This window comes from Sinohyriopsis cumingii, chromosome 16, assembly GCF_028554795.1.
Source record: "Sinohyriopsis cumingii isolate HCF-2022 chromosome 16, ASM2855479v2, whole genome shotgun sequence".
NCBI lineage: Eukaryota > Metazoa > Mollusca > Bivalvia > Unionida > Unionidae > Sinohyriopsis > Sinohyriopsis cumingii.
Genome location: NC_142976.1, coordinates 43,249,200 through 43,268,943, shown reverse-complemented (window position 1 = coordinate 43,268,943; position 19,744 = coordinate 43,249,200). Strand labels below are relative to the sequence as shown.

Below are 19,744 nucleotides of genomic sequence, written 5' to 3'. Positions count from 1 at the left end.
ACTAGTCCTAACACTAACCTTTTAATGCTAAATGGCTAGCACGGCAGCTGTTAGTACCATTTTAAAGTCTTTGGTATGACTCAGCCAGGGCTTGAACCTGCAACCTCTTGCATCTGAGGTAGATGCTCTTACTGCTAGGCCCTGATTGTGTGGTCATGCCATTAAACTTGAAAACACATACATCTCACATCTTAAGTTAAATCCTGGTGTAACAATGTTTTTGAATAAAAGATGCTCTTGTGTTTTTGTTTTTTTCTTCTGAGATAAATAATGTTTTTAAATGCATGTCAGCTTCACAAATGTGACATTGATAGTTCTTAAGGTTAATAGACTTCCAGATAAATAAGTATATTGTATTAACGGTTCTGATCAGTTTATTTAGAAAACATTTCAGACACATTCTGTTTAAATTTCATGCAAAAGTTTCATCATTGTAGTAATTGATCTAGTGCAATTTATTTTCTTTTGTCTTACAGGGACCTTGTGCCAATTATAGCTGCCTTGGAACATAACACATGGTTTACTTCATTGAATGCAAGCAATGTTTTTTTGGTAGGTATTCTGTAGGTGGGTTAAACTGATTTATCCAACATTTTTGGGAATGGAGGCTTGGTCCTTAATATTTTTGAAAAATATGTCCCCATGGAAATTAAATTTTCTTAAGTCAATTTCTATCATGTGGAATTCTACGTGATATTGAAATGCTGTATATCATGCTGTGAACCCCCCAGTTATTCTGAGTTTTTTGTTATTTAAATTTTTTGAGGTCACGGGAAGAGAACATTTTGTGTCAAGAGTAAAGAAGTTACTTTAACATGAACTCACTTTGTCTCCCTTTAAATTGCATGGAGAGTAAGAGATATCTACCTTGCACAATACAAAATGGTTTTTAAAAGCATGTGTCCCCAAAAGTAACTATTGGTGTTAAGTAGCAGTTCTGTATCACAGGTGTATGGAACCAGTTGTTGATTGAGACATTCAATAGAGTGCAGTTGCGTTACGATAGCTTAGTTTTAGGATTATTTTTTTTTCATGTTTGACTTGTAAAAATGACTGGAAAAGGAGGTTTCTGTTTCCAAGAATAAATACCCATTTTCATTGTTGTAGTTATAATTTTTTTACATACCCTATTTTGGTAGCAAAGGTTTTAAATTGCCACAATGAAAACTGGCTGAGAGCTTTCCCGATATGAGCTGTTTGTACCAATTCAAACTGTCTGGTATTAGATGGGAAAAATATGCATTTAGGATTGTTTGAGCAGGAAAGCAGAAGGCAGAGTCTTCATGAGACTGTGACTTTTGCCCAGGAATATTTTTACCTTCTCCACATGTGAGTGGTGGTTTTGAATGTCACATGATCAGTAACAACATAATAAAATGAGGAGACCACATTTATTTCCTAAATCAACAAAACTGACTGCAGTCATAAACCTTTGTACAAGTGTCCCAGCAGAAAGTACATTCATTGCCTAAAAGACTGGTTGACATTCAGGCAGTGACATCAAATAAATATATACTTCGCTGGCACACAGCCAAAGTCGACCTAGCTGATTTTAACAGTAATAAAAGCAGTAACATTGATTGAAAGTTACGTCTTCTGTGAACTGCTACAAGTAGAAAGAAGTGTTGACATTGTTTTTGAACTTTCGATTAACTTTGGGTCTTCATAAATGTTTTCTTACAATTTCATGATCTATTATATGCTGGTTTTTATGTCCTGTGTGTCTTGTCTTAACACTCCAATATTTATTGGTTTGTGGAGATAGGAATATATAATTTTTTTCTTCATGAAAGTACAGTATTTTTAATCAGTGTAGATTAAATTTATGACTTGTTTTTGTTTAGTGGTAGTCAGCTGATTGATTAATGCACTGTATATGCATGTCTCTTCTTTTTATTCTTCTTTCTTTCTTCCAACACCAAATATATAATAAAAAGAAAATCTGTTTTCTGTTAGATGTAAGAAAATATATTTCACTGGTGTAGTGGAAACATGGATTTATATGAATGGCCTTATTATGAAATATATAATAAAAAAAGAATTAATTAAACTATTTGTTTTGGGCCAAAATTTATTTTGTGGTAGTCAGTCACATGATCAATGAATGTTTTATGGATGCTTCTTATTTTTTTTTCTTTCTTCCTCCTATTCATTCCTGAATATAGACCCATCCTACCGTGTTATAGTGAGGGAGAACTGCACATTTAGTTATTTTTGTGAATCTGGGTCTATGTAGCTTGCATTTGGACTTACAAGTGAGTATGTTTGGTGTGTTTTCTTGTAATGCTGCCCTTCCCAGCCCCATTTGTAGAAAAAGTAAAAAAAATTATTGGCAGTGCCAGATATTTTCAGATGTAATGAACCGTATTTTTTAAATTCTTTTAATTTCAGGTACCAGAAGTTAGTGCTGAAATTCTGCGGGTAATGAAGAAAAATGCTGTGATTGAAGAACTCTTATTGTGCAATACTGGAATTACAGCGTAAGTTGGCAAGGGTTCTGACCTTAGGATAACTGGAATTACCTATACGGTATGAATAGACAATGGTTCTGATTTTTGAATCACAATAATTACAGTGTGAGCAGGCTGGGGTTCTAATCCTAGGGTTACTGGAATTAGTGTTGGTTGGCATTGGTTCTAATAACAGGATTACTACAATTAGTGTGAGTTGGCATTGGTTCTGATATTAGGATGACTGGAATTGGTGTGAGTTTGCATTGGTTTTCTTATTAGGATTACAGGAGTTAGTGAGTTGGAAGTGGTTCTGATATTAGGATGACAGGAATTGCAGCACAATTATGAGCATTTTCTCATCCTAGGATTTATTAGCAATATAGGAAACTTATTTACTGCAGAGTTTGCTTACATTTAGCTGGACCCTTAAAGCTGAAAGGCATTGGTTGTCACTTATGTCAGTGTGAACAGAAGGTTTCAAGAACTAATGGGATACAGTGAAAGTTTTATTTTAGTGGTTTTTAGTTGAGAATTTTAGTTTGCACACTGTGGATTTTCGATATCTGCTTAATATAGTGTGCACACTATGGAACTGATATCTACTTAATATAGTGTGCACATTATGGAATCAATATCTACTTAATATTGTGTGCACACTATGGAATCGATATCTACTTAATATAGTGTGCACACTATGGAATCGATATCTGCTTAATATAGTGTGCACACTATGGAATCGATATCTGCTTAATATAGTGTGCACACTATGGAATCAATATCTACTTAATATAGTGTGCACACTATGGAATCGATATCTACTTAATATAGTGTGCACATTATGGAATCAATATCTACTTAATATAGTGTGCACACTATTTAACATTTTGGAGCCATTAGACTTGCATCAATAAATGCCTTTCTGTTCATTTCTGAAGTTTTTTTTTTCTTTCGTGATTTTCCAGATATTTATTGCTTAGTGCATATGTTTGGTCTCATTTTCTAATTATATAAAAAATAAATTATGGCTCTGACTGTTGTTATGTATATTTAATTTATATTATGTTATTAACCTTTGTCCACAGTTGAGTGTTGGAGTTTGGTCCTGCCAGACTACTCATATTTTTGTCTTGCTTTTTTTTTGTAAACAATATATTAAGTAGCTAATTCTTATCCATGATATTAGATTATATATTGAGGTCATTATTTCTAGGAGGTAAACATGTTTATATAACCTTTTGACCTTGGAAGTTTCTAGTAAGGATGTTGTTTATGAATTTGATGGAAAATTCCATAAGGATGAAAGAGTATTTACAAAAAGTGGTTATTTTGACATAGATCATGTGGAGAGGTATATAAAGTTGTTTACTTCAGGATTATACATTCTGTATCTTAACATTACTCTTAATGTAATCAAGTTAAGTTCAGTTGAGAGGATTTATTTATTTTATTTATTCATTGGAATTACATTGATTTAGAACTAAATCACTATCTTGGAATTATTGTGAATTCAAAGACATTTTGGAATATATCATTGTGATACATCAAGACTTTTAGCACATCAGCACCTCTGGCATATCAGCATATTTAGTATCTGAATTCATTCGGAAAAAAACAATCGGATTCATTATGAATACTCTGTACTTTTGACTTGTGATGTAACTTTTAGGACTGTTTGTGATTTAACTCACAATACTCTACATTTGTTTTAAATTTTCACTTTGTATTCTAGTGAAATCAATTATTTGTTTAATTTGACAAAATTTGTTGCTTATTGCTCTTTTCCGTTAAGTAGTTTAAGACCATAGAGTCATTATAACTGGTATTAGATATTGCATCAGTAGTAAATATATGGCATTGAACCAGTTTTACCATCAGTGCCTTGTGGAAAATTACCTGCAGTGACTTGAGCAAGTGACTCATTTGTACTGTAATTTATGCATCTGTTGTTATCTGCAATAAATTAGATTTCTAATATGGCTTTGCCTCCTCAGAATAACCGGGGTTTTGTGATGTTGCTGTTTGTTGCTATCATTTTTGATGAAGTCTTTTTTCATCAGAATGGAAGAGCATACCAGTTAAACTGTGCCGACATGGACTTTAGTGATTTCAAAATGAGTAAAAACGAACTATAATACTACACGCATATCTAAAATAAAATGTTAACAAGGAATGTGTATCAGATACACAAATTATGCTATTTAAGTAAACTTAGCTTAATTAGTTAGAAAGATTCACTTTTTATTAAATTTTATGAATAGATTTATGTAATAAAAGTTTTTCTTCCATTCTTGCAAATTTTCTGATATTCGTGCTTTTTGTCATAACTACACCTCTCCCTCAATAACTCGCGCACAACGGGGTCCACAAACATAGATGCACTATAAGCGAGGAGCGAGTTACCGAGGGACCTCCAAAATTTAAAAAAATCGCTTTGACATCGAGAAAACCGTAGAGGGGTGGGGGGGGGGGCATTTGGGAACTGGGCTGTTTAATGACTGAATCCTCATTTTACAATCACGTCGATAATACTTTTTAATAATTTGCTTTTTCTAATGAAGTTGTTCGTTATTCTGTTTAAATAACATTTTTTTCTCTCAAAATATCCAACATATGAAAGATCGATCGTTCCAACTGGTTTGAACAACCATCACGTGTACGCGAAAAATCTGTGTATTATGTCACTGATTTTTGTTTTCTTGATGAGTCTAGTTCCCGTAGTGGTATTTAATAGCATCTTGCCAAATCGGTAGTTGACAATTTGGGAACTAGACTAACTTTTGATACACCACCAAACAAGATTCCTTTTTTACAAAAACACACGACATTTATTTCGTGACACGTCTACGTCGAAACTCAATATTTTATTGTTCAATTAGTACAGTGTTAATGTCATGATTTCATTGGAACTAATAATGAAAGTTCTTATCATCCCTGAGGATATCTGTAAATGCCAGTTCAAGAATTCTCTGAAACTCACTTGCCCACAATGGTCCGTATCTGTGAAATCAAGCTCTTTATTTTATGAAGTATTCTTTTCGCTTTGCTGCCTTGTTATCTTTGATCTCAGTTATGAAAGAGTCGGTTAATTTAAGGTAGTTTCTGTTACATACACAATAACGTTTATTACAGTGTTTGACTGATCAAATGAAGTCAGTTCACCCGACATACGACCGAGCCTGCTAGATTTTAAGTTAGTCCGATTTTTGTGCCTTTTAACTTTTCTTTTATTCCACCTCCTTTTCTTTTTATTCAAAAGACATAATTAACATGATAATATAAAGGAGGCCAGCTTTTAATTCAGTGCAACAATACAACAAATACTTCCGCAAGTCAGTTATCAAAACACGGTCGGCACTTAATTAGGTTCTCAGAGAAATGCTCCTGGACATAGCTGTTACGGTAGATTGACGCATTTTACATTTAATTACAAGAGTTCACATTGCACTTATGACGATTACACTTAAAAGGAACTAAAAAATGGAACTAGAACACAAATTTCAATTGATAAAAAAATTATTTAATTTGTATTTATTTATTAAAGTAACGTACTGCTCGGCATGACATTTTCATGGATCGAAATTTCCTTACATATTGTTAATTGCAGTGTACTGGGAATGTCGTTTGGAAAGAAAATGTAAAAAAATTGAGTTATTTTTAAATTTGACATTTCATTATGTTGATTAAAATTTCCAGGTCCTATCTTCCGTTTTCAACGACAAAACGAGCGATACATCAAAGTTTCCGTTACCAATTTTTGATCGCGATTTTCTTCAAGTTCAACAAATAGGGATACATTTTTTGGGTTTAAAAATGGGATCCACGGCTGATACCACGTTATAAGCGGGTTCGCGAATTATCAGGGCGCGAGTTTTCGAGAGAGTGGTGTAGTAAGGACAATTTTAATGAATTAAACATCCCTCTTTAGATATATTAGATATCATGGATCAGATAATATAGATCTGTTTAACCGTATGGATTCTCTGTATTTTTTATGGATGAAGTCCAAAAAATACTCACAATGGATCATTTGAGCAATGCTACGGAAATGGCCCAATCAGCAAAAAAATCAAATCTTAATGCTTCATTCCACTTCTTTTCATTAAAAGTATTATTTTATCAATGTAAACTGTCTGCAGTCATTGAAGGGAGCAGTTGAAAGTTGTTTTTGAAAATGACAGACTAGTGTCATGTGTAAAGAAAATCAGTCGAAAAGCCATGTGATAGCAGAAGTTTCTAAAGATTTATGTAGATATTTGGCCATTTATAAAACAGTCTAACGAAGGAGTTCATTATGTTTATTGTGGTGTGTGTGAATTGGATTTTTGTGTCACACATGGTGGTAGAAGTGATGTATAAAGACAATTTGGGTGCAAATTCTACAAGGAATAGGTTGAAATAAAAGACCCAAATAAGTCTCTGTCCTCGTTCTGTAAAGCACAGTGTCCAGCAGTGAGGAAATGCACATTATCCATGTCGAAGTGATGATGAGCAAGCTTTTGGCTATGTTAAACTTGCCATTGAAAACATCTGATTCATTAAATTGGGATTTAAAGAAAATGCTTCTGGACAGCAAAATCATAGTAGGGAAGTTCAGCTATTTAAGAATACAGTTTGAAAATGTAGAGTGATACTGGTTTTAGGAATGGTCTTTCTTTTCATGGTAAAAGAAACAGATAATTACATATTTTGTCAGTGTCATTAAAGATGATAAATGTAATTATGGTTAAAGTTTTTTTTTGTTGAATTTTTAGCTTTATAGCTATACTACTGGCAGCTGTTGAAATCTACGGACAGACTGCTTCTGGACTAATGATGTAGCCAGGAAAGAGTAAACCGGTCTCCATAATGGAATTATATTTATTTTAAGAGCTGCAGCCCATTCATGGAACACTGCATGGATTGTAGTGTTATCATGTTGTCAGTGTCATGTTGGCAGATAGTGAGACAGAGGTATCATTTTTGTCTCATACAAAGCATATGTGGGACATTAGGATCACTTTCTAACAGCATTGATGATACTGTAGATGCCAGCGTTAAGATTTTGAAGTTAGTGCATTTAGCTAAGTTTTCTGACACTTTTGTATGTACAGTCATAAAACTTTATGGGTGTATTCATATATGAGGTTACTACACACTGGGGAAAAGTGGGTGATCGTGACTTACTTTTTTGGCACAGCAATTATGTTAAAGTTTTTTGCAGTTACTTCAGTTTCTCTAATACTTTTTGTAGATTTAGTCATGAAGCTTGATGGGTATTCATCTTGGAGGGTACTATCCACTATAGGAAAATAGTAGGTCATGGTGGCATTCTTTTCACATTCTAGCGATTGAAAAATTGTTTGTGCATTTAGCTCACTTGGACAATTTTGCATATACACTCCTGAAAGTTGATTCACAGAATAAAAAAATGCAAAAGTCATTAAGCTGTTACATATATCTCTATTATATGTTTCATTCTTTATTTAGGATTAGATTGTAAAGACCATTTAGTAGACAACATATTAAATGGCTAACTTTGTCCATTGTGGGTTTGTACTTCGGGATAAGTCATTTTGTTTAAGTAAACATGTTTTTGTGGCCTTTTGACCTTGGTGTTGAGGTATTCTTGTTGACAGATTTGATGGGATTTGAATTCAGGTCCATGTTTTTCCCCCAAGGAAATTCTGGCTCACCTGATTCTGATTGGTTGGCTGTTTAAAGACCTGATCATGTTTACAAGTTAGAATGATTTGGAAATAAACTTTTGGCCCTCATCCTTGTTCTGAAATTGTGTCTTAGGTTTTTTTTATACAAGGTAGTGAATAACATGAGTATTATTCCTTCTGTAAGTGTGTGGTGGAGACATTCATTTAGTTGTGTTCAGTTATTATTTGAGAGGATTTTATTTATTTTAATTATTAATTCAAATTACAAGGTGCTCATAATCTTCAGGACTAAGTAACTATTTTGAAATTACTATGAACTGATTTAAAGATGTTTTTTGGATTATATCATATTGATATATGAAGACTGTTAGCATATCAACAATTCAAGGCTGTTGGTCCATTAGCACAATAGATTGGACTACATTTGGGACACCACTGGAACACATTTGGAATACTCTATACTCTTAGACTTGTGATGGAACTTTTAGGACTATTTGTGATGTAATTCATATTATGACCCTTCGATCTTGAAGAAAGTAACAGAAAAGAGTGAAAAGCAACAAGCATTTTTAAAAATTCAACAAATAATTTACTTCCCTAGAAAACAAAGTGACAAATGTTAAAAGAACTTAAATCGCATATTAAATCACAAATAATCCTAGAATTTGTAACATAAATCTATGAAAAATCTTATGTGATATTCCAAATTAAATACAGTACTGGATTTGGTAATGTGCCTGCAGTGTTGTAGTGATGTGCCAAATGTCTTTTGTTGAGTTATAATAATACAATCCAAGAATATATCCTTATTTAAATTTCACTATAAGTCCATGTCTCCAGTTTTTAAAAATGTTATTTTTGAGCACATTATTCCAGCCCAGATGAAATGCTGGACACAACAATAATACAACTGATTCTGCTCAGATCTTATACCACAAATGATAAGCAGTATAGTTCTCTACTTGACCTCAGGTCACAGTTTGCATTTTCTATTTTTAAAAATTACATAACAGAAAATTTCGTTCTGGAAGATTCCAAATGTTTACAAGATAAAATCTTAGTTATAATTTAGAAGGTCTGTTACTAATATTATAATAAAGAACATGGTAAACACAATGCCATTGACTTAGGCAAAGAAAATAAACCTAATAATTGACCCATATTTATAGAGAAAAAAATTAACCATGTACTAGATGTTTACAGAATTAAAACAAAAATCAATGATTCTGGTCAGGTAGAAAATAAACTTGATTTTTGGACAAGGTTAAGTTCAAAATATAATTATCTATATCATATATTAAATAAAAAATGAGCAAACAATGCAGATTGAATATACATAACATTGTAAGTTTTATTTTAAAATGTTCACATTGTATTTTAGGCAGATAAATTATTTGTTGAATTTTACATCAAAAAAAGGTGTTGCTTTTTCACATTTTTCTGTTAGTTTAAGACCAGAGAATCATAACAAGGTAATAATTTATTATCATGGAGAAAGACTAATATGAAATTTTTCCAGTAATTTTAAAGTATAAATGTTGATACTTTGGTTATGCAAATAACAGGTTAAGAGTAGATGATGAAAGTATAGACAGGACACCTGAAAGGGTGAAGGGTCCCTAATTTCCAATTCAGTGACCCATTACCTCTTTATTTTAGAAAGCTCAACAAAAAAATGAGATGGATTTTGAAGAGAAATCATTGGCTGTCTCAAATGATAATTGTGCAGTATGTAGGTGAAGTGTAGTGTTCTATGTAACATTTTTGTATTATGATTGGCATCGTTGTAAAGTTCTTCTCGGTTTAGATGTTATTCATTCAGAGAGTATTGTTAATGTGCTAGGATTATTACAGAATTAAGATTAAGTGGGGTAGAAAGGTACTTAATTAAATATAAACTGGGGAGGGATACTGTTACAATTAATTAATGTTCATCAGTTTAATCAGAATTTTCATTAATGTTGGAGGCTTTAAACAAGTGCCTTATATCCCCCAACTCATTACATTTAATTCTTGAATAGCCATTAGAATGTATATTGATTGGGTTCACATCTTTGGCATTTCTGCAGATTGTGTCATCTGTTTTGAAACTATATGTAGAGGATTTATATTTTACCTATTTTAGTAGATTATCCATTTGAAATAATTTTTTCATTTCAGAGAATTTATTACCAAGTTGTCCACAGCAATTTTGTCTAATTCGGACACACAACTTCATAAAATTGATGTGTCCAACAATGTCTTGGATGAAAAATGTAAGTTCATGCTAACTTAATTTATTTATATTTGTTTAAAAAGTTCACAGTTCTTTTTTATATGGCCACCATATGACAGAGTGTATTATGTAATTGGTGTTGTCCATCCATCCATCCATTGCCAATTTTATTTCTGCACAATATCTCAAGTTCTCCACCATCTACAGTTACCAGATTTTTTGGATGGCTTGCACTTGTGGTAAGGAACAGCATTACTTATACAAATCAGTCACACTGGTTTAAAGCATAAAGAGAGGGCAAGTAAATTAGTCAAAACTGCAGTCACCCATTTCCAAATAGAAGATTTCATATAAATCAGCATATTTTGTATGCTGTATAATGAAAGGTACCATGTAGTCATTACAGTGCTGATGTACCATTAAACCCAAATGCATATATAGGTCTAACAGCACATCAGCATAATATATGCTATATAGTGCAATGTGAGTTTAGATATGCCCAAGAGGGTATACTAATCAAAGATAATGCAGAAAATAGTAGAATCATCAAAATACAAAAGTTATTAAATGAACTCATTTAAACGTCCAAGACCATCTCGGCTGGAATGCTATTGTCAGCCTGTTAAGTTATTTGTGATGTGGTGGTTTATACCTGACCTCTCTACCTTTTAATCAGCACGGTTTAAACTGCCCCATTGATAGTTTTACCTCAGCTCCAATCGGGACTGTTTTATGTTTATACATGCTACATATAAAGGTCATGTACTGTACTGATGTTTTTTTTCTTCATTGTTTTTGAAGATTACTAAAAATAAAACATGACCATGTCAGGAAGTTTGGGAGTTACGCCTGGTAATTGTAGGTGTCATGTACTCGGACTTTCAAGAGAAATCTCATTGATAATACATTGTGATGTACAAAAATGTCTGAATTTGTGGAACTATTTTTTTGTTATGGTTAATGATTAATGAATGTGAATGTCCTTCACAGAATGCCATAGGATGCCTGAGGGCACATACCATTGTAAAGTTCATAATTATGTTACATTCTTCTGATTATTTTACTTGCATCACCATAGTCCGCTGCCTGATGACTTGGCATATCCTATGTTTTCAAAAGGCACTTATAATTTGGTTTGGTTTGGTCTTTTAGGGCACAGTAGCACAAATAGGTTACTTAGTGTCAAGCCAGTTCAAGTAAATACCTTGCCCCAAGGACTCTTCATGGTTGTTTTCCTGGGCTGATCTGTTGGTAGGATTTGAACCCAAACTCTTGGTTTCATGAGTTTGGAATGCTAACAACTGAATCACCATGGCTCCAGCCTGCTCTAGATACCTCTTATGACATTCAGCAGGCCTTGTCAGGCATATTCTACCTCAAGGCCCTTGGAAGCTGTGATAAATAATGGAGTCACAATTGATGATAGGCTGTGACATAAAAAAGATGTCTGAGCAGACAGTTTATCTGTTCATCAGTTCAGTGTCAGGCATAACATGCAGGTTCACAAATGATGGAAAATCTTGTTTATGGGTCACAGTGTCAAAGGGGTCTTGGAACACTTTAAAGGTTGATGACTTCAGTTTGATTCTTTTCCTTTTCCAGGCTTAGTACATCTTGTTGGGTCCCTTAAAAGCCGTGGTAGATGCTTTACTTACCTTGATCTCTCCAGGACGAAACTCAGCACCAAAAGCCTGAACAGGGTGGCAGAAATCATGTCCCAGAGTCCTAATGTGTTCAGTGGTCTGCAAGTACTAAAATTAGCAGAGCTGTCCTCAGGCAAAAGTGAGGACCTACAGGTAAAAGGAACAGCATAAGATAGTAAAACTCAAGTCATATCTGCTTTGTCATGCAAAAGTGAGGACCTACAGGTAAAATGAACAGCATAAGATATTACAATGTAATATCTGCTTTATCAGGTGAAAGTGAGGACCTACAGGTAAAATGAACAGCATAAGATATTAAAACCTAAGTCATAGCTGCTTTATCAGGTAAAGGTGAGGCCCTACAGGCAAAATTAACAGCTTAAGATATTAAAACCTAAGTCATATCCACTTTATAGGTTAACAGTGAGGACCTACAGGTAAAATGAAAAGCATAAGATATCAAAGCTTTAGTCATATCTGCTTTATAGGTTGCCTCAGTGACATACATGCCAACTATTAGGCTTTGGCTTAATCATTATCCTTTTTTTGCACCTAATTGATCTTGCCCATATATAGATTATGCTTTGTTTTGGTGTAAAAATAAAAATAAAGCACTAAAAAGTTGTTTTGTCAGTTTTATTATCATGTCTTTAATCTGACTTAAATTTGAAAATAGTTTTTAAAAAAAGAATATTGCTGCATAAAAAAAATCATAAAAGTACATTTTTCTATACTAGACCTACACATAATTTTCTTATTTTCTATTTATAGAAGCTGTATATGAACTTTTCCAAGAAAACTGATTTGTTTCTTCGATATAACTTGTCTTGCAGATTCATTATATTTTAATCAATATATTTAGTTTGTGGACTGGTCTAACTTTTAAAAAGATGGCAATAATTGTTAAGCAAAAAAGGATTTAGCAATGTGACTCATGGATGTTATATAACTGAAAAGAGTTAGAGGAAAGGGATATTTTTAAATTTAAAATATGTCAGGTCAGAAAAGGACAGAGCAATAGAGTTTTAAAAAGAAGTATGTTGGGGTGAAGTTATACAGAACTCAGACTGAGTACATTATCATGTTCGTATGACCATTCAGCAAAACTTAGACATGTGTTACAACTCTGTGGTCTTTAAGTAATATAAAACCAAAACCAACAAGTTTAGTAAAATTCAACAAATAATTTCCTTACAATACAAAATGAAAATTTAAAAGGAACCTACAGTATTGTGAATTAAATCCAAAATTGTCTGAAAGGTTTATCACAAAACCGAAAGTATAATGTGTTCTGAACGAATTCCATTTTGAATGTGCTGATGTGCCAGTTGCTTTGAATAAGCTGATGTGCCAACAGTCTTGATGTATCACAATGACATAAGCCAGAATGGCCTGGAATGAGTTTAGAATAATCCCAAAATAGTGATTTAGACCAAAAATGTCAATGAGCACTTTGTAATTCATACGAATAATATAAATAAATAATTCCTGAAATTATATCTGAAAATCCTACAAGTGATTCCACTAGACTGATGCTAAATTAGGAATGAAATAGTTTTGCTTACTTCAAACTTATATAACAATCTAAGAAACAATAAAGTGACCAGGATGTTGGTAAAAACTTCTCTTCCAGAACTTTCAAAGGTCAAAAACCCACATCAGTATGTTAACAAATATTATCTTAAAGTACAACCCACAAACATGGGCAAAAGTTAGCCATCTAAACATTTGTTTGCAAATGACCATTAGCTTAAACTACAATCTACAATCGTGGATAAAAGTTGAGCACTGAGTATACATATATAACATATAGACTAGTTCAGGTGAGTGTTGTAGATAAAATAATTTGTCAGTATGTTTTGTGTTTGTATTTTGGTACTAATCCACATGGGTTTTGAACACATGTGACAAGAATTTTAGCCAGCTGTAGATCCAGACTAGTTGCAAAAATAAATTTACATTTTTTATAGTTTCCTGTAATTATTGTATGTAATAGATTGATAACATTTTTATGCTCAGATTATGCTTTCTTTTGCCACTTACGTTAGCAGTAATTATGCTTTACCTCCATAGTAGAGGTTGTCATGTATACAGTTGGGCATTCGTCTCTCTGTTTACCACTTTTGACCACATAGGTTTTTTGCAGGTTATGAGTATCCTGTCCTACCTGGAATTTTAAAACTTGGGAAGGGGATTCATCTCGACTAGTAGTACATCCATATTGCAAAGTAGATCACTATGGTTTACATTTCACAGTTCATTGACTTTGTTAAGAGTTTGTGTTTAAAGTTCATTTCTCAGACACAATTCATGGTAGAATCATGAAACTGCATCTCTGCTAGTGCCACACCCTAACAAAAGAAGTTGTCACTTTAACCTATATTTGACATTTTTCTGCCTTTGTTTAAGATTCTGCACATTTACCATTTTGTTGCATTGGTTTCTTGCTCATTTACATATACTGTGCTATGTAGAACAATGAAAATTGGATACATCTTTAAATACAACACTCCTACAAACAAAGAAGGACACTGTGACATGTATTTCACAAACTGACTACGGTTAAGTATTTTGTTTTAGCTCATCACCATAGATATTTCTGGGGCCCCAAATGGCCGAGTGGTCTAAAGTGCTCACCATTCCGGATCACTGCCATCTCACCTCAGTCTGCATGGGTTCAAGTCTCAGGCTCAGCTAACGTGGGTATTTGAGAAAGCCTGCCGTTAGCTTCTCATGGGTTGGTGGTTCTTCCTGGGGTTTTCCAGGGTTCTTCCTCCACCAGTTATATTGGCCGCCATGTATAGCCTATCTTGTGCTGAAAATGGCGTTAAATCCTACAACAACAACAACAACAATAGATTTTTCTATGCTTTGTATAAACTTGCTGACCTTAAAGCTCTTTTTTGGACTCGTGCGATAGAAATTGGAATAAATATCTATATTTTCATATAGGCTTTATAAAAATGGTATATTTTGATACGTTATTCTAAGCAACAATATGCATGCACCCAGTAACATTGAAGTGCATGCTTTTGAAAAGATGCCACACCTGTGAGTGGTTGATGATGGTTATTTGCCATGTTTATACTTCAAGTTAACCCAAAGCTTGTTGTAGTCATTTTTTCGCACTAGGTAAATAAGGCTTCTATAATATGCCATTTTATATCTCAAGTTAACCCAAAGCCTGTTATAATAATTTTTTCCCACTAGGGAAATCTGGCTTCTATAATTTACCATGTTTATACCTCAAGTTAACCAAAAACCTGTTATAGTCAGTTTTTACCACTAGGTATATCTTTTATAAGTGGATAATCACAGAAGCTTCCCACTTGACAGTTATTCCTTCTAGGAAACTCTGACTTCTTTAAGTGGATAATGACAGTAGCATCCCACTTGACATTTATTCCTTCTAGGTAAACCTGACTTCTTTAAGTGGATAATGAAAGTAGCATCCCACTTGACATTTATTCCTTCTAGGTAAACCTGACTTCTTTAAGTGGATAATCACAGTAGCTTCCCACTTGACATTTATTCCTTCTAGGTAAACCTGACTTCTTTAAGTGGATAATGACAGTAGCATCCCACTTGACATTTATTTCTTCTAGGTAAACCTGACTTCTTTAAGTGGATAATGACAGTAACTTCCCACTTGACATTTATTCCTTCTAGGTAAACCTGACTTCTTTAAGTGGATAATCACAGTAGCTTCCCACTTGACATTTATTCCTTCTAGGTAAACCTGACTTCTTTAAGTGGATAATGACAGTAGCTTCCCACTTGACATTTATTCCTTCTAGGTAAACCTGACTTCTTTAAGTGGATAATGACAGTAGCATCCCACTTGACATTTATTCCTTCTAGGTAAACCTGACTTCTTTAAGTGGATAATGACAGTAGCATCCCACTTGACAGTTAATCCCACTAGGTAAATCTGACTTCTACAAATAGATAATGACATTAGTTTCTAAAGCAGATTTTTTATATAATGATTTAAATTTTATGAGAAAAAAACCCCTACTTTATGGCATGATATTATTGAAAAGAATGTTCAATCTTTATAGTTTTATGACTTTTAATTTGCTGTCTTCAGTATCATATCATACGTCATGGTCACTTTAGTCGGAATTTCTTTTCTGCATAATAATTCTTGTTGACAGTGGCTAATGTTGACTTCTGAAAGCTTGATAGAGGTGAGCCATGTATTCAGTCATTAGTCTTGTTTACAGTGACTTTTGTTGACTATTTAAAGCTTGGTAGAGGCAAGCCATGTATTCAGTCATTAGTCTTGTTTACAGTGACTGTTGTTGACTATTTAAAGCTTGGTAGAGGCAAGCCATGTAATCAGTCATTAGTCTTGTTTACAGTGACTGTTGTTGACTATTTAAAGCTTGGTAGAGGCAAGCCATGTATTCAGTCATTAGTCTTGTTTACAGTGACTGTTGTTGATTATTTAAAGCTTGGTAGAGGCAAGCCATGTATTCAGTCATTAGTCTTGTTTACAGTGACTTTTGTTGACTATTTAAAGCTTGGTAAAGGCAAGCCATGTATTCAGTCATTAGTCTTGTTTACAGTGACTGTTGTTGACTGTTTAAAGCTTGGTAGAGGCAAGCCATGTAATCAGTCATTAGTCTTGTTTACAGTGACTGTTGTTGACTGTTTAAAGCTTGGTAGAGGCAAGCCATGTATTCAGTCATTAGTCTTGTTTACAGTGACTGTTGTTGACTATTTAAAGCTTGGTAGAGGCAAGCCATGTATTCAGTCATTAGTCTTGTTTACAGTGACTGTTGTTGACTATTTAAAGCTTGGTAAAGGCAAGCCATGTATTCAGTCATTAGTCTTGTTTACAGTGACTGTTGTTGACTGTTTAAAGCTTAGTAGAGGCAAGCCATGTATTCAGTCATTAGTCTTGTTTACAGTGACTGTTGTTGACTGTTTAAAGCTTGGTAGAGGCAAGCCATGTATTCAGTCATTAGTCTTGTTTACAGTGACTGTTGTTGACTGTTTAAAGCTTGGTAGAGGCAAGCCATGTAATCAGTCATTAGTCTTGTTTACAGTGATTGTTGTTGAATATTTAAAGCTTGGTAGAGGCAAGCCATGTAATCAGTCATTAGTCTTGTTTACAGTGACTGTTGTTGACTGTTTAAAGCTTGGTAGAGGCAGGCCATGTATTCAGTGATTGCATTCTTTCTTACACATGAATTTAACTTTTAAGATCCCTTTTGAATGAAAAATTCAAATTTATTCTTGTACAGTCAACTGTTGGTACGAAGATATTCATATCAATGGAATATTTGGAGTCCCAACCCCCCAACCCCAAAATTGATTTTTAAAAATGTGTTCAATCATAAGTTTGATCTTTATAATGAAATATTCTGTTCTGTGATGGCAATTTCCATTGAAGAATCCTGTATATGTATGTCATATCTTCTTTTTTAGTGACATTGTCATTCCTTTGGATTTAATTTTAACCAGGAATATGTTAGAGGATATGATAGTATGTGAAGATTTGATCTCTTGAAAAGTGAATCTTCAGTAAAGGAAAGTATGTACAATGTTGAAAAGATGATTTTGATGATATTAGAGATGTCATAAAGATTTGGTTTGACAATGATGAGACAAGGATGGTAACTTGTACACATGAAAGGCATAGCTTTTACAACAATGGATTTATAACTATGACAGAATGGCTCTAAATGAATTGCTTTTTGTAATGGGTATATCTGTATTGCTTACAGAATGAAAATAATGCTTATTCTTTCAGGCCTTATACAGCTTTTTGGCCCAGCCAATGAATATTACACACCTAGATGTTTCAGGCACAGAGTGTGCACTTGATCAGGTAAACTAAATTTATCATGCCTAATCTGCAAAGAATAGTTGAGTTTAATTGAATCCGTTTAATGCATTGGTGTGGGGTGGGGAAATCCCACCAGAGGGACAGCAAACGTGGGTAAAAATGGGGCTTTTCCCACAAAGTCTGATCCTGAGGTTAGGATTTTCCTATCCCACAGCAATAAATATGATGGCTTATTGTTTGAAAAATTTATCATTAAGAAATAATGTTGGAAAAGAAAGATGAGTGTCATTAGTGCTAGCATAAATTTTGAAATATAGAGTATTATCAACATGTTTGTATGTTGTTAGAAAGAGTATACAGTACAACATTTATTGTAAGGAAAAATGACTGTTTATCGGCTGGCAGATAATTTTTCTTCGAATATTTAAACCAAAAGAAACAATACTGATGTTTATGATGTAATAAGAATAATGACACCATCATTACTGTCATTGAATGTACTTTTGTGGATATATATATCCCACATGAATGAATTTCTTACTTGGGAAACTGCATTTTACATGTATCAAAATGTAAGATATAAGAATCACTTTTTATACCACTTCTGCAAGCAGTGAATCTTATTTGCACATTTACAGAAATACTGTTTGGTACAAATGTCAGTGGCCAAGGACACTGAGGTCAGTTGGTAGTGCATTGGATGTGAAAGACATGTGGCTTCCATTCTTGGCATGATATAACCAATATTAAAACCCACAGAATAATCCAAAACAAAACAAGGTTTTTGTGCAACAACTTTAGTTCTGCTTCACCCAACTGAACAGGTTGTAGCTGATGAGGATATTAAGAAGCCTATTGATTTCAAGGGCCAAAGGTCAAAATCAAGGTGACCATGACCCTCCGGAAGTTAAATGGTTACTGCATACTTGAGTTCTGCTGAACATACTTTCACCAAATCTTAAAGAAACAAGGTTTTAAGTTAATAACTTTAGTTCTTCTAAACATATCTTGACTAAATGTCACAGGTTGGTTGTCCATGATAATTTAGAAAAGCATGATCATTTGTTGAATAAATGGTCAAGGTCACCATGATTCTTATCATGGCATTCTGTGCATTTTATTTGCTGTTTGTTTCCTACTTTAGTCTTAGATTTCAATCATGAAGAAGTGGCGCAGATGAGACAGCTTTTTTAGGATTTCTCATACACTACTAAGCATTGTAATAGATATTTTTCACAGTGATCAAAAAGCAAACAAGCAAAGAAAAAGAGAAAGAAGTAGCAAAGAAATAGAGTAACCACTACAAAACCTGATCTGTTAATCTTAATTGTATTAATTTACTATAAGCTGTCAGGATTTTTTTTGAACAATCACTTAACACTTTTGACAAAACTTTGATAACTGTGTTTGTTTTTGTATTGCAAGTTTTTTTCAAACCCATGAAATTTTTTGGGTGGGAATCAAGTAGTTAGACAGTAAATGAGAACCATGCGATTGTTGCCATAGGTAAGGTATAAAAAATAACATTACACCCAGTGAATTAACTTCAGACTGGTTTAGGATGAGTGCTACTATCTGTCAGAGGACTAAGCCATTCAGGTTTTAGGACCATAACTAGTCAAAGAATTGAGATTACTGAAAAATGGATCCTTCTTAGTATGTGAATCACTTTATGACTAAGCAGGAAGCACTGTGGCAAATGTAACTCTGTTGCTAGACAGTGTAACAGACATAGCAGTGTGCATGAGGTTGTCAGTTTGGTCAAAAATAAGTTTGGTTAGACATGGCTGGAGAAAATGTTGAACATTGTGATCAGTAGTAAAATAAGGACTTGTACATTTTTATATCTTTTTTGGGGAAAAGTAGACACTACCAGAAATGTTTGTGTGCATCCTTTGTGACAGCATATAAATTATGTTGGTAATGGGCAGAGATACTGATGTCAGTTCCTGTGAGGTCACTCTTTTGTCATAATGACATCATCACACAAA

The 19,744-nt window shown here is 33.6% G+C and overlaps 1 protein-coding gene across 9 annotated transcripts in view; it reads left to right on the top strand.

Annotated features, from left to right (window-relative positions):
- LOC149780321 (F-actin-uncapping protein LRRC16A-like) overlaps positions 1-19,744 on the top strand; it is a 241,386-nt gene that overhangs the window by 61,592 nt on the left and 160,050 nt on the right. For all 9 annotated transcript variants that reach the window (XM_089937166.1, XM_089937165.1, XM_089937168.1 and 6 more), the window contains exons 8-12: positions 477-552; positions 2,392-2,480; positions 10,259-10,353; positions 11,916-12,109; positions 17,718-17,795. In XM_089937166.1, the coding sequence (XP_089793292.1) occupies positions 477-552; positions 2,392-2,480; positions 10,259-10,353; positions 11,916-12,109; positions 17,718-17,795 (532 nt within the window). The remainder of the gene's footprint in view (positions 1-476; positions 553-2,391; positions 2,481-10,258; positions 10,354-11,915; positions 12,110-17,717; positions 17,796-19,744) is intronic.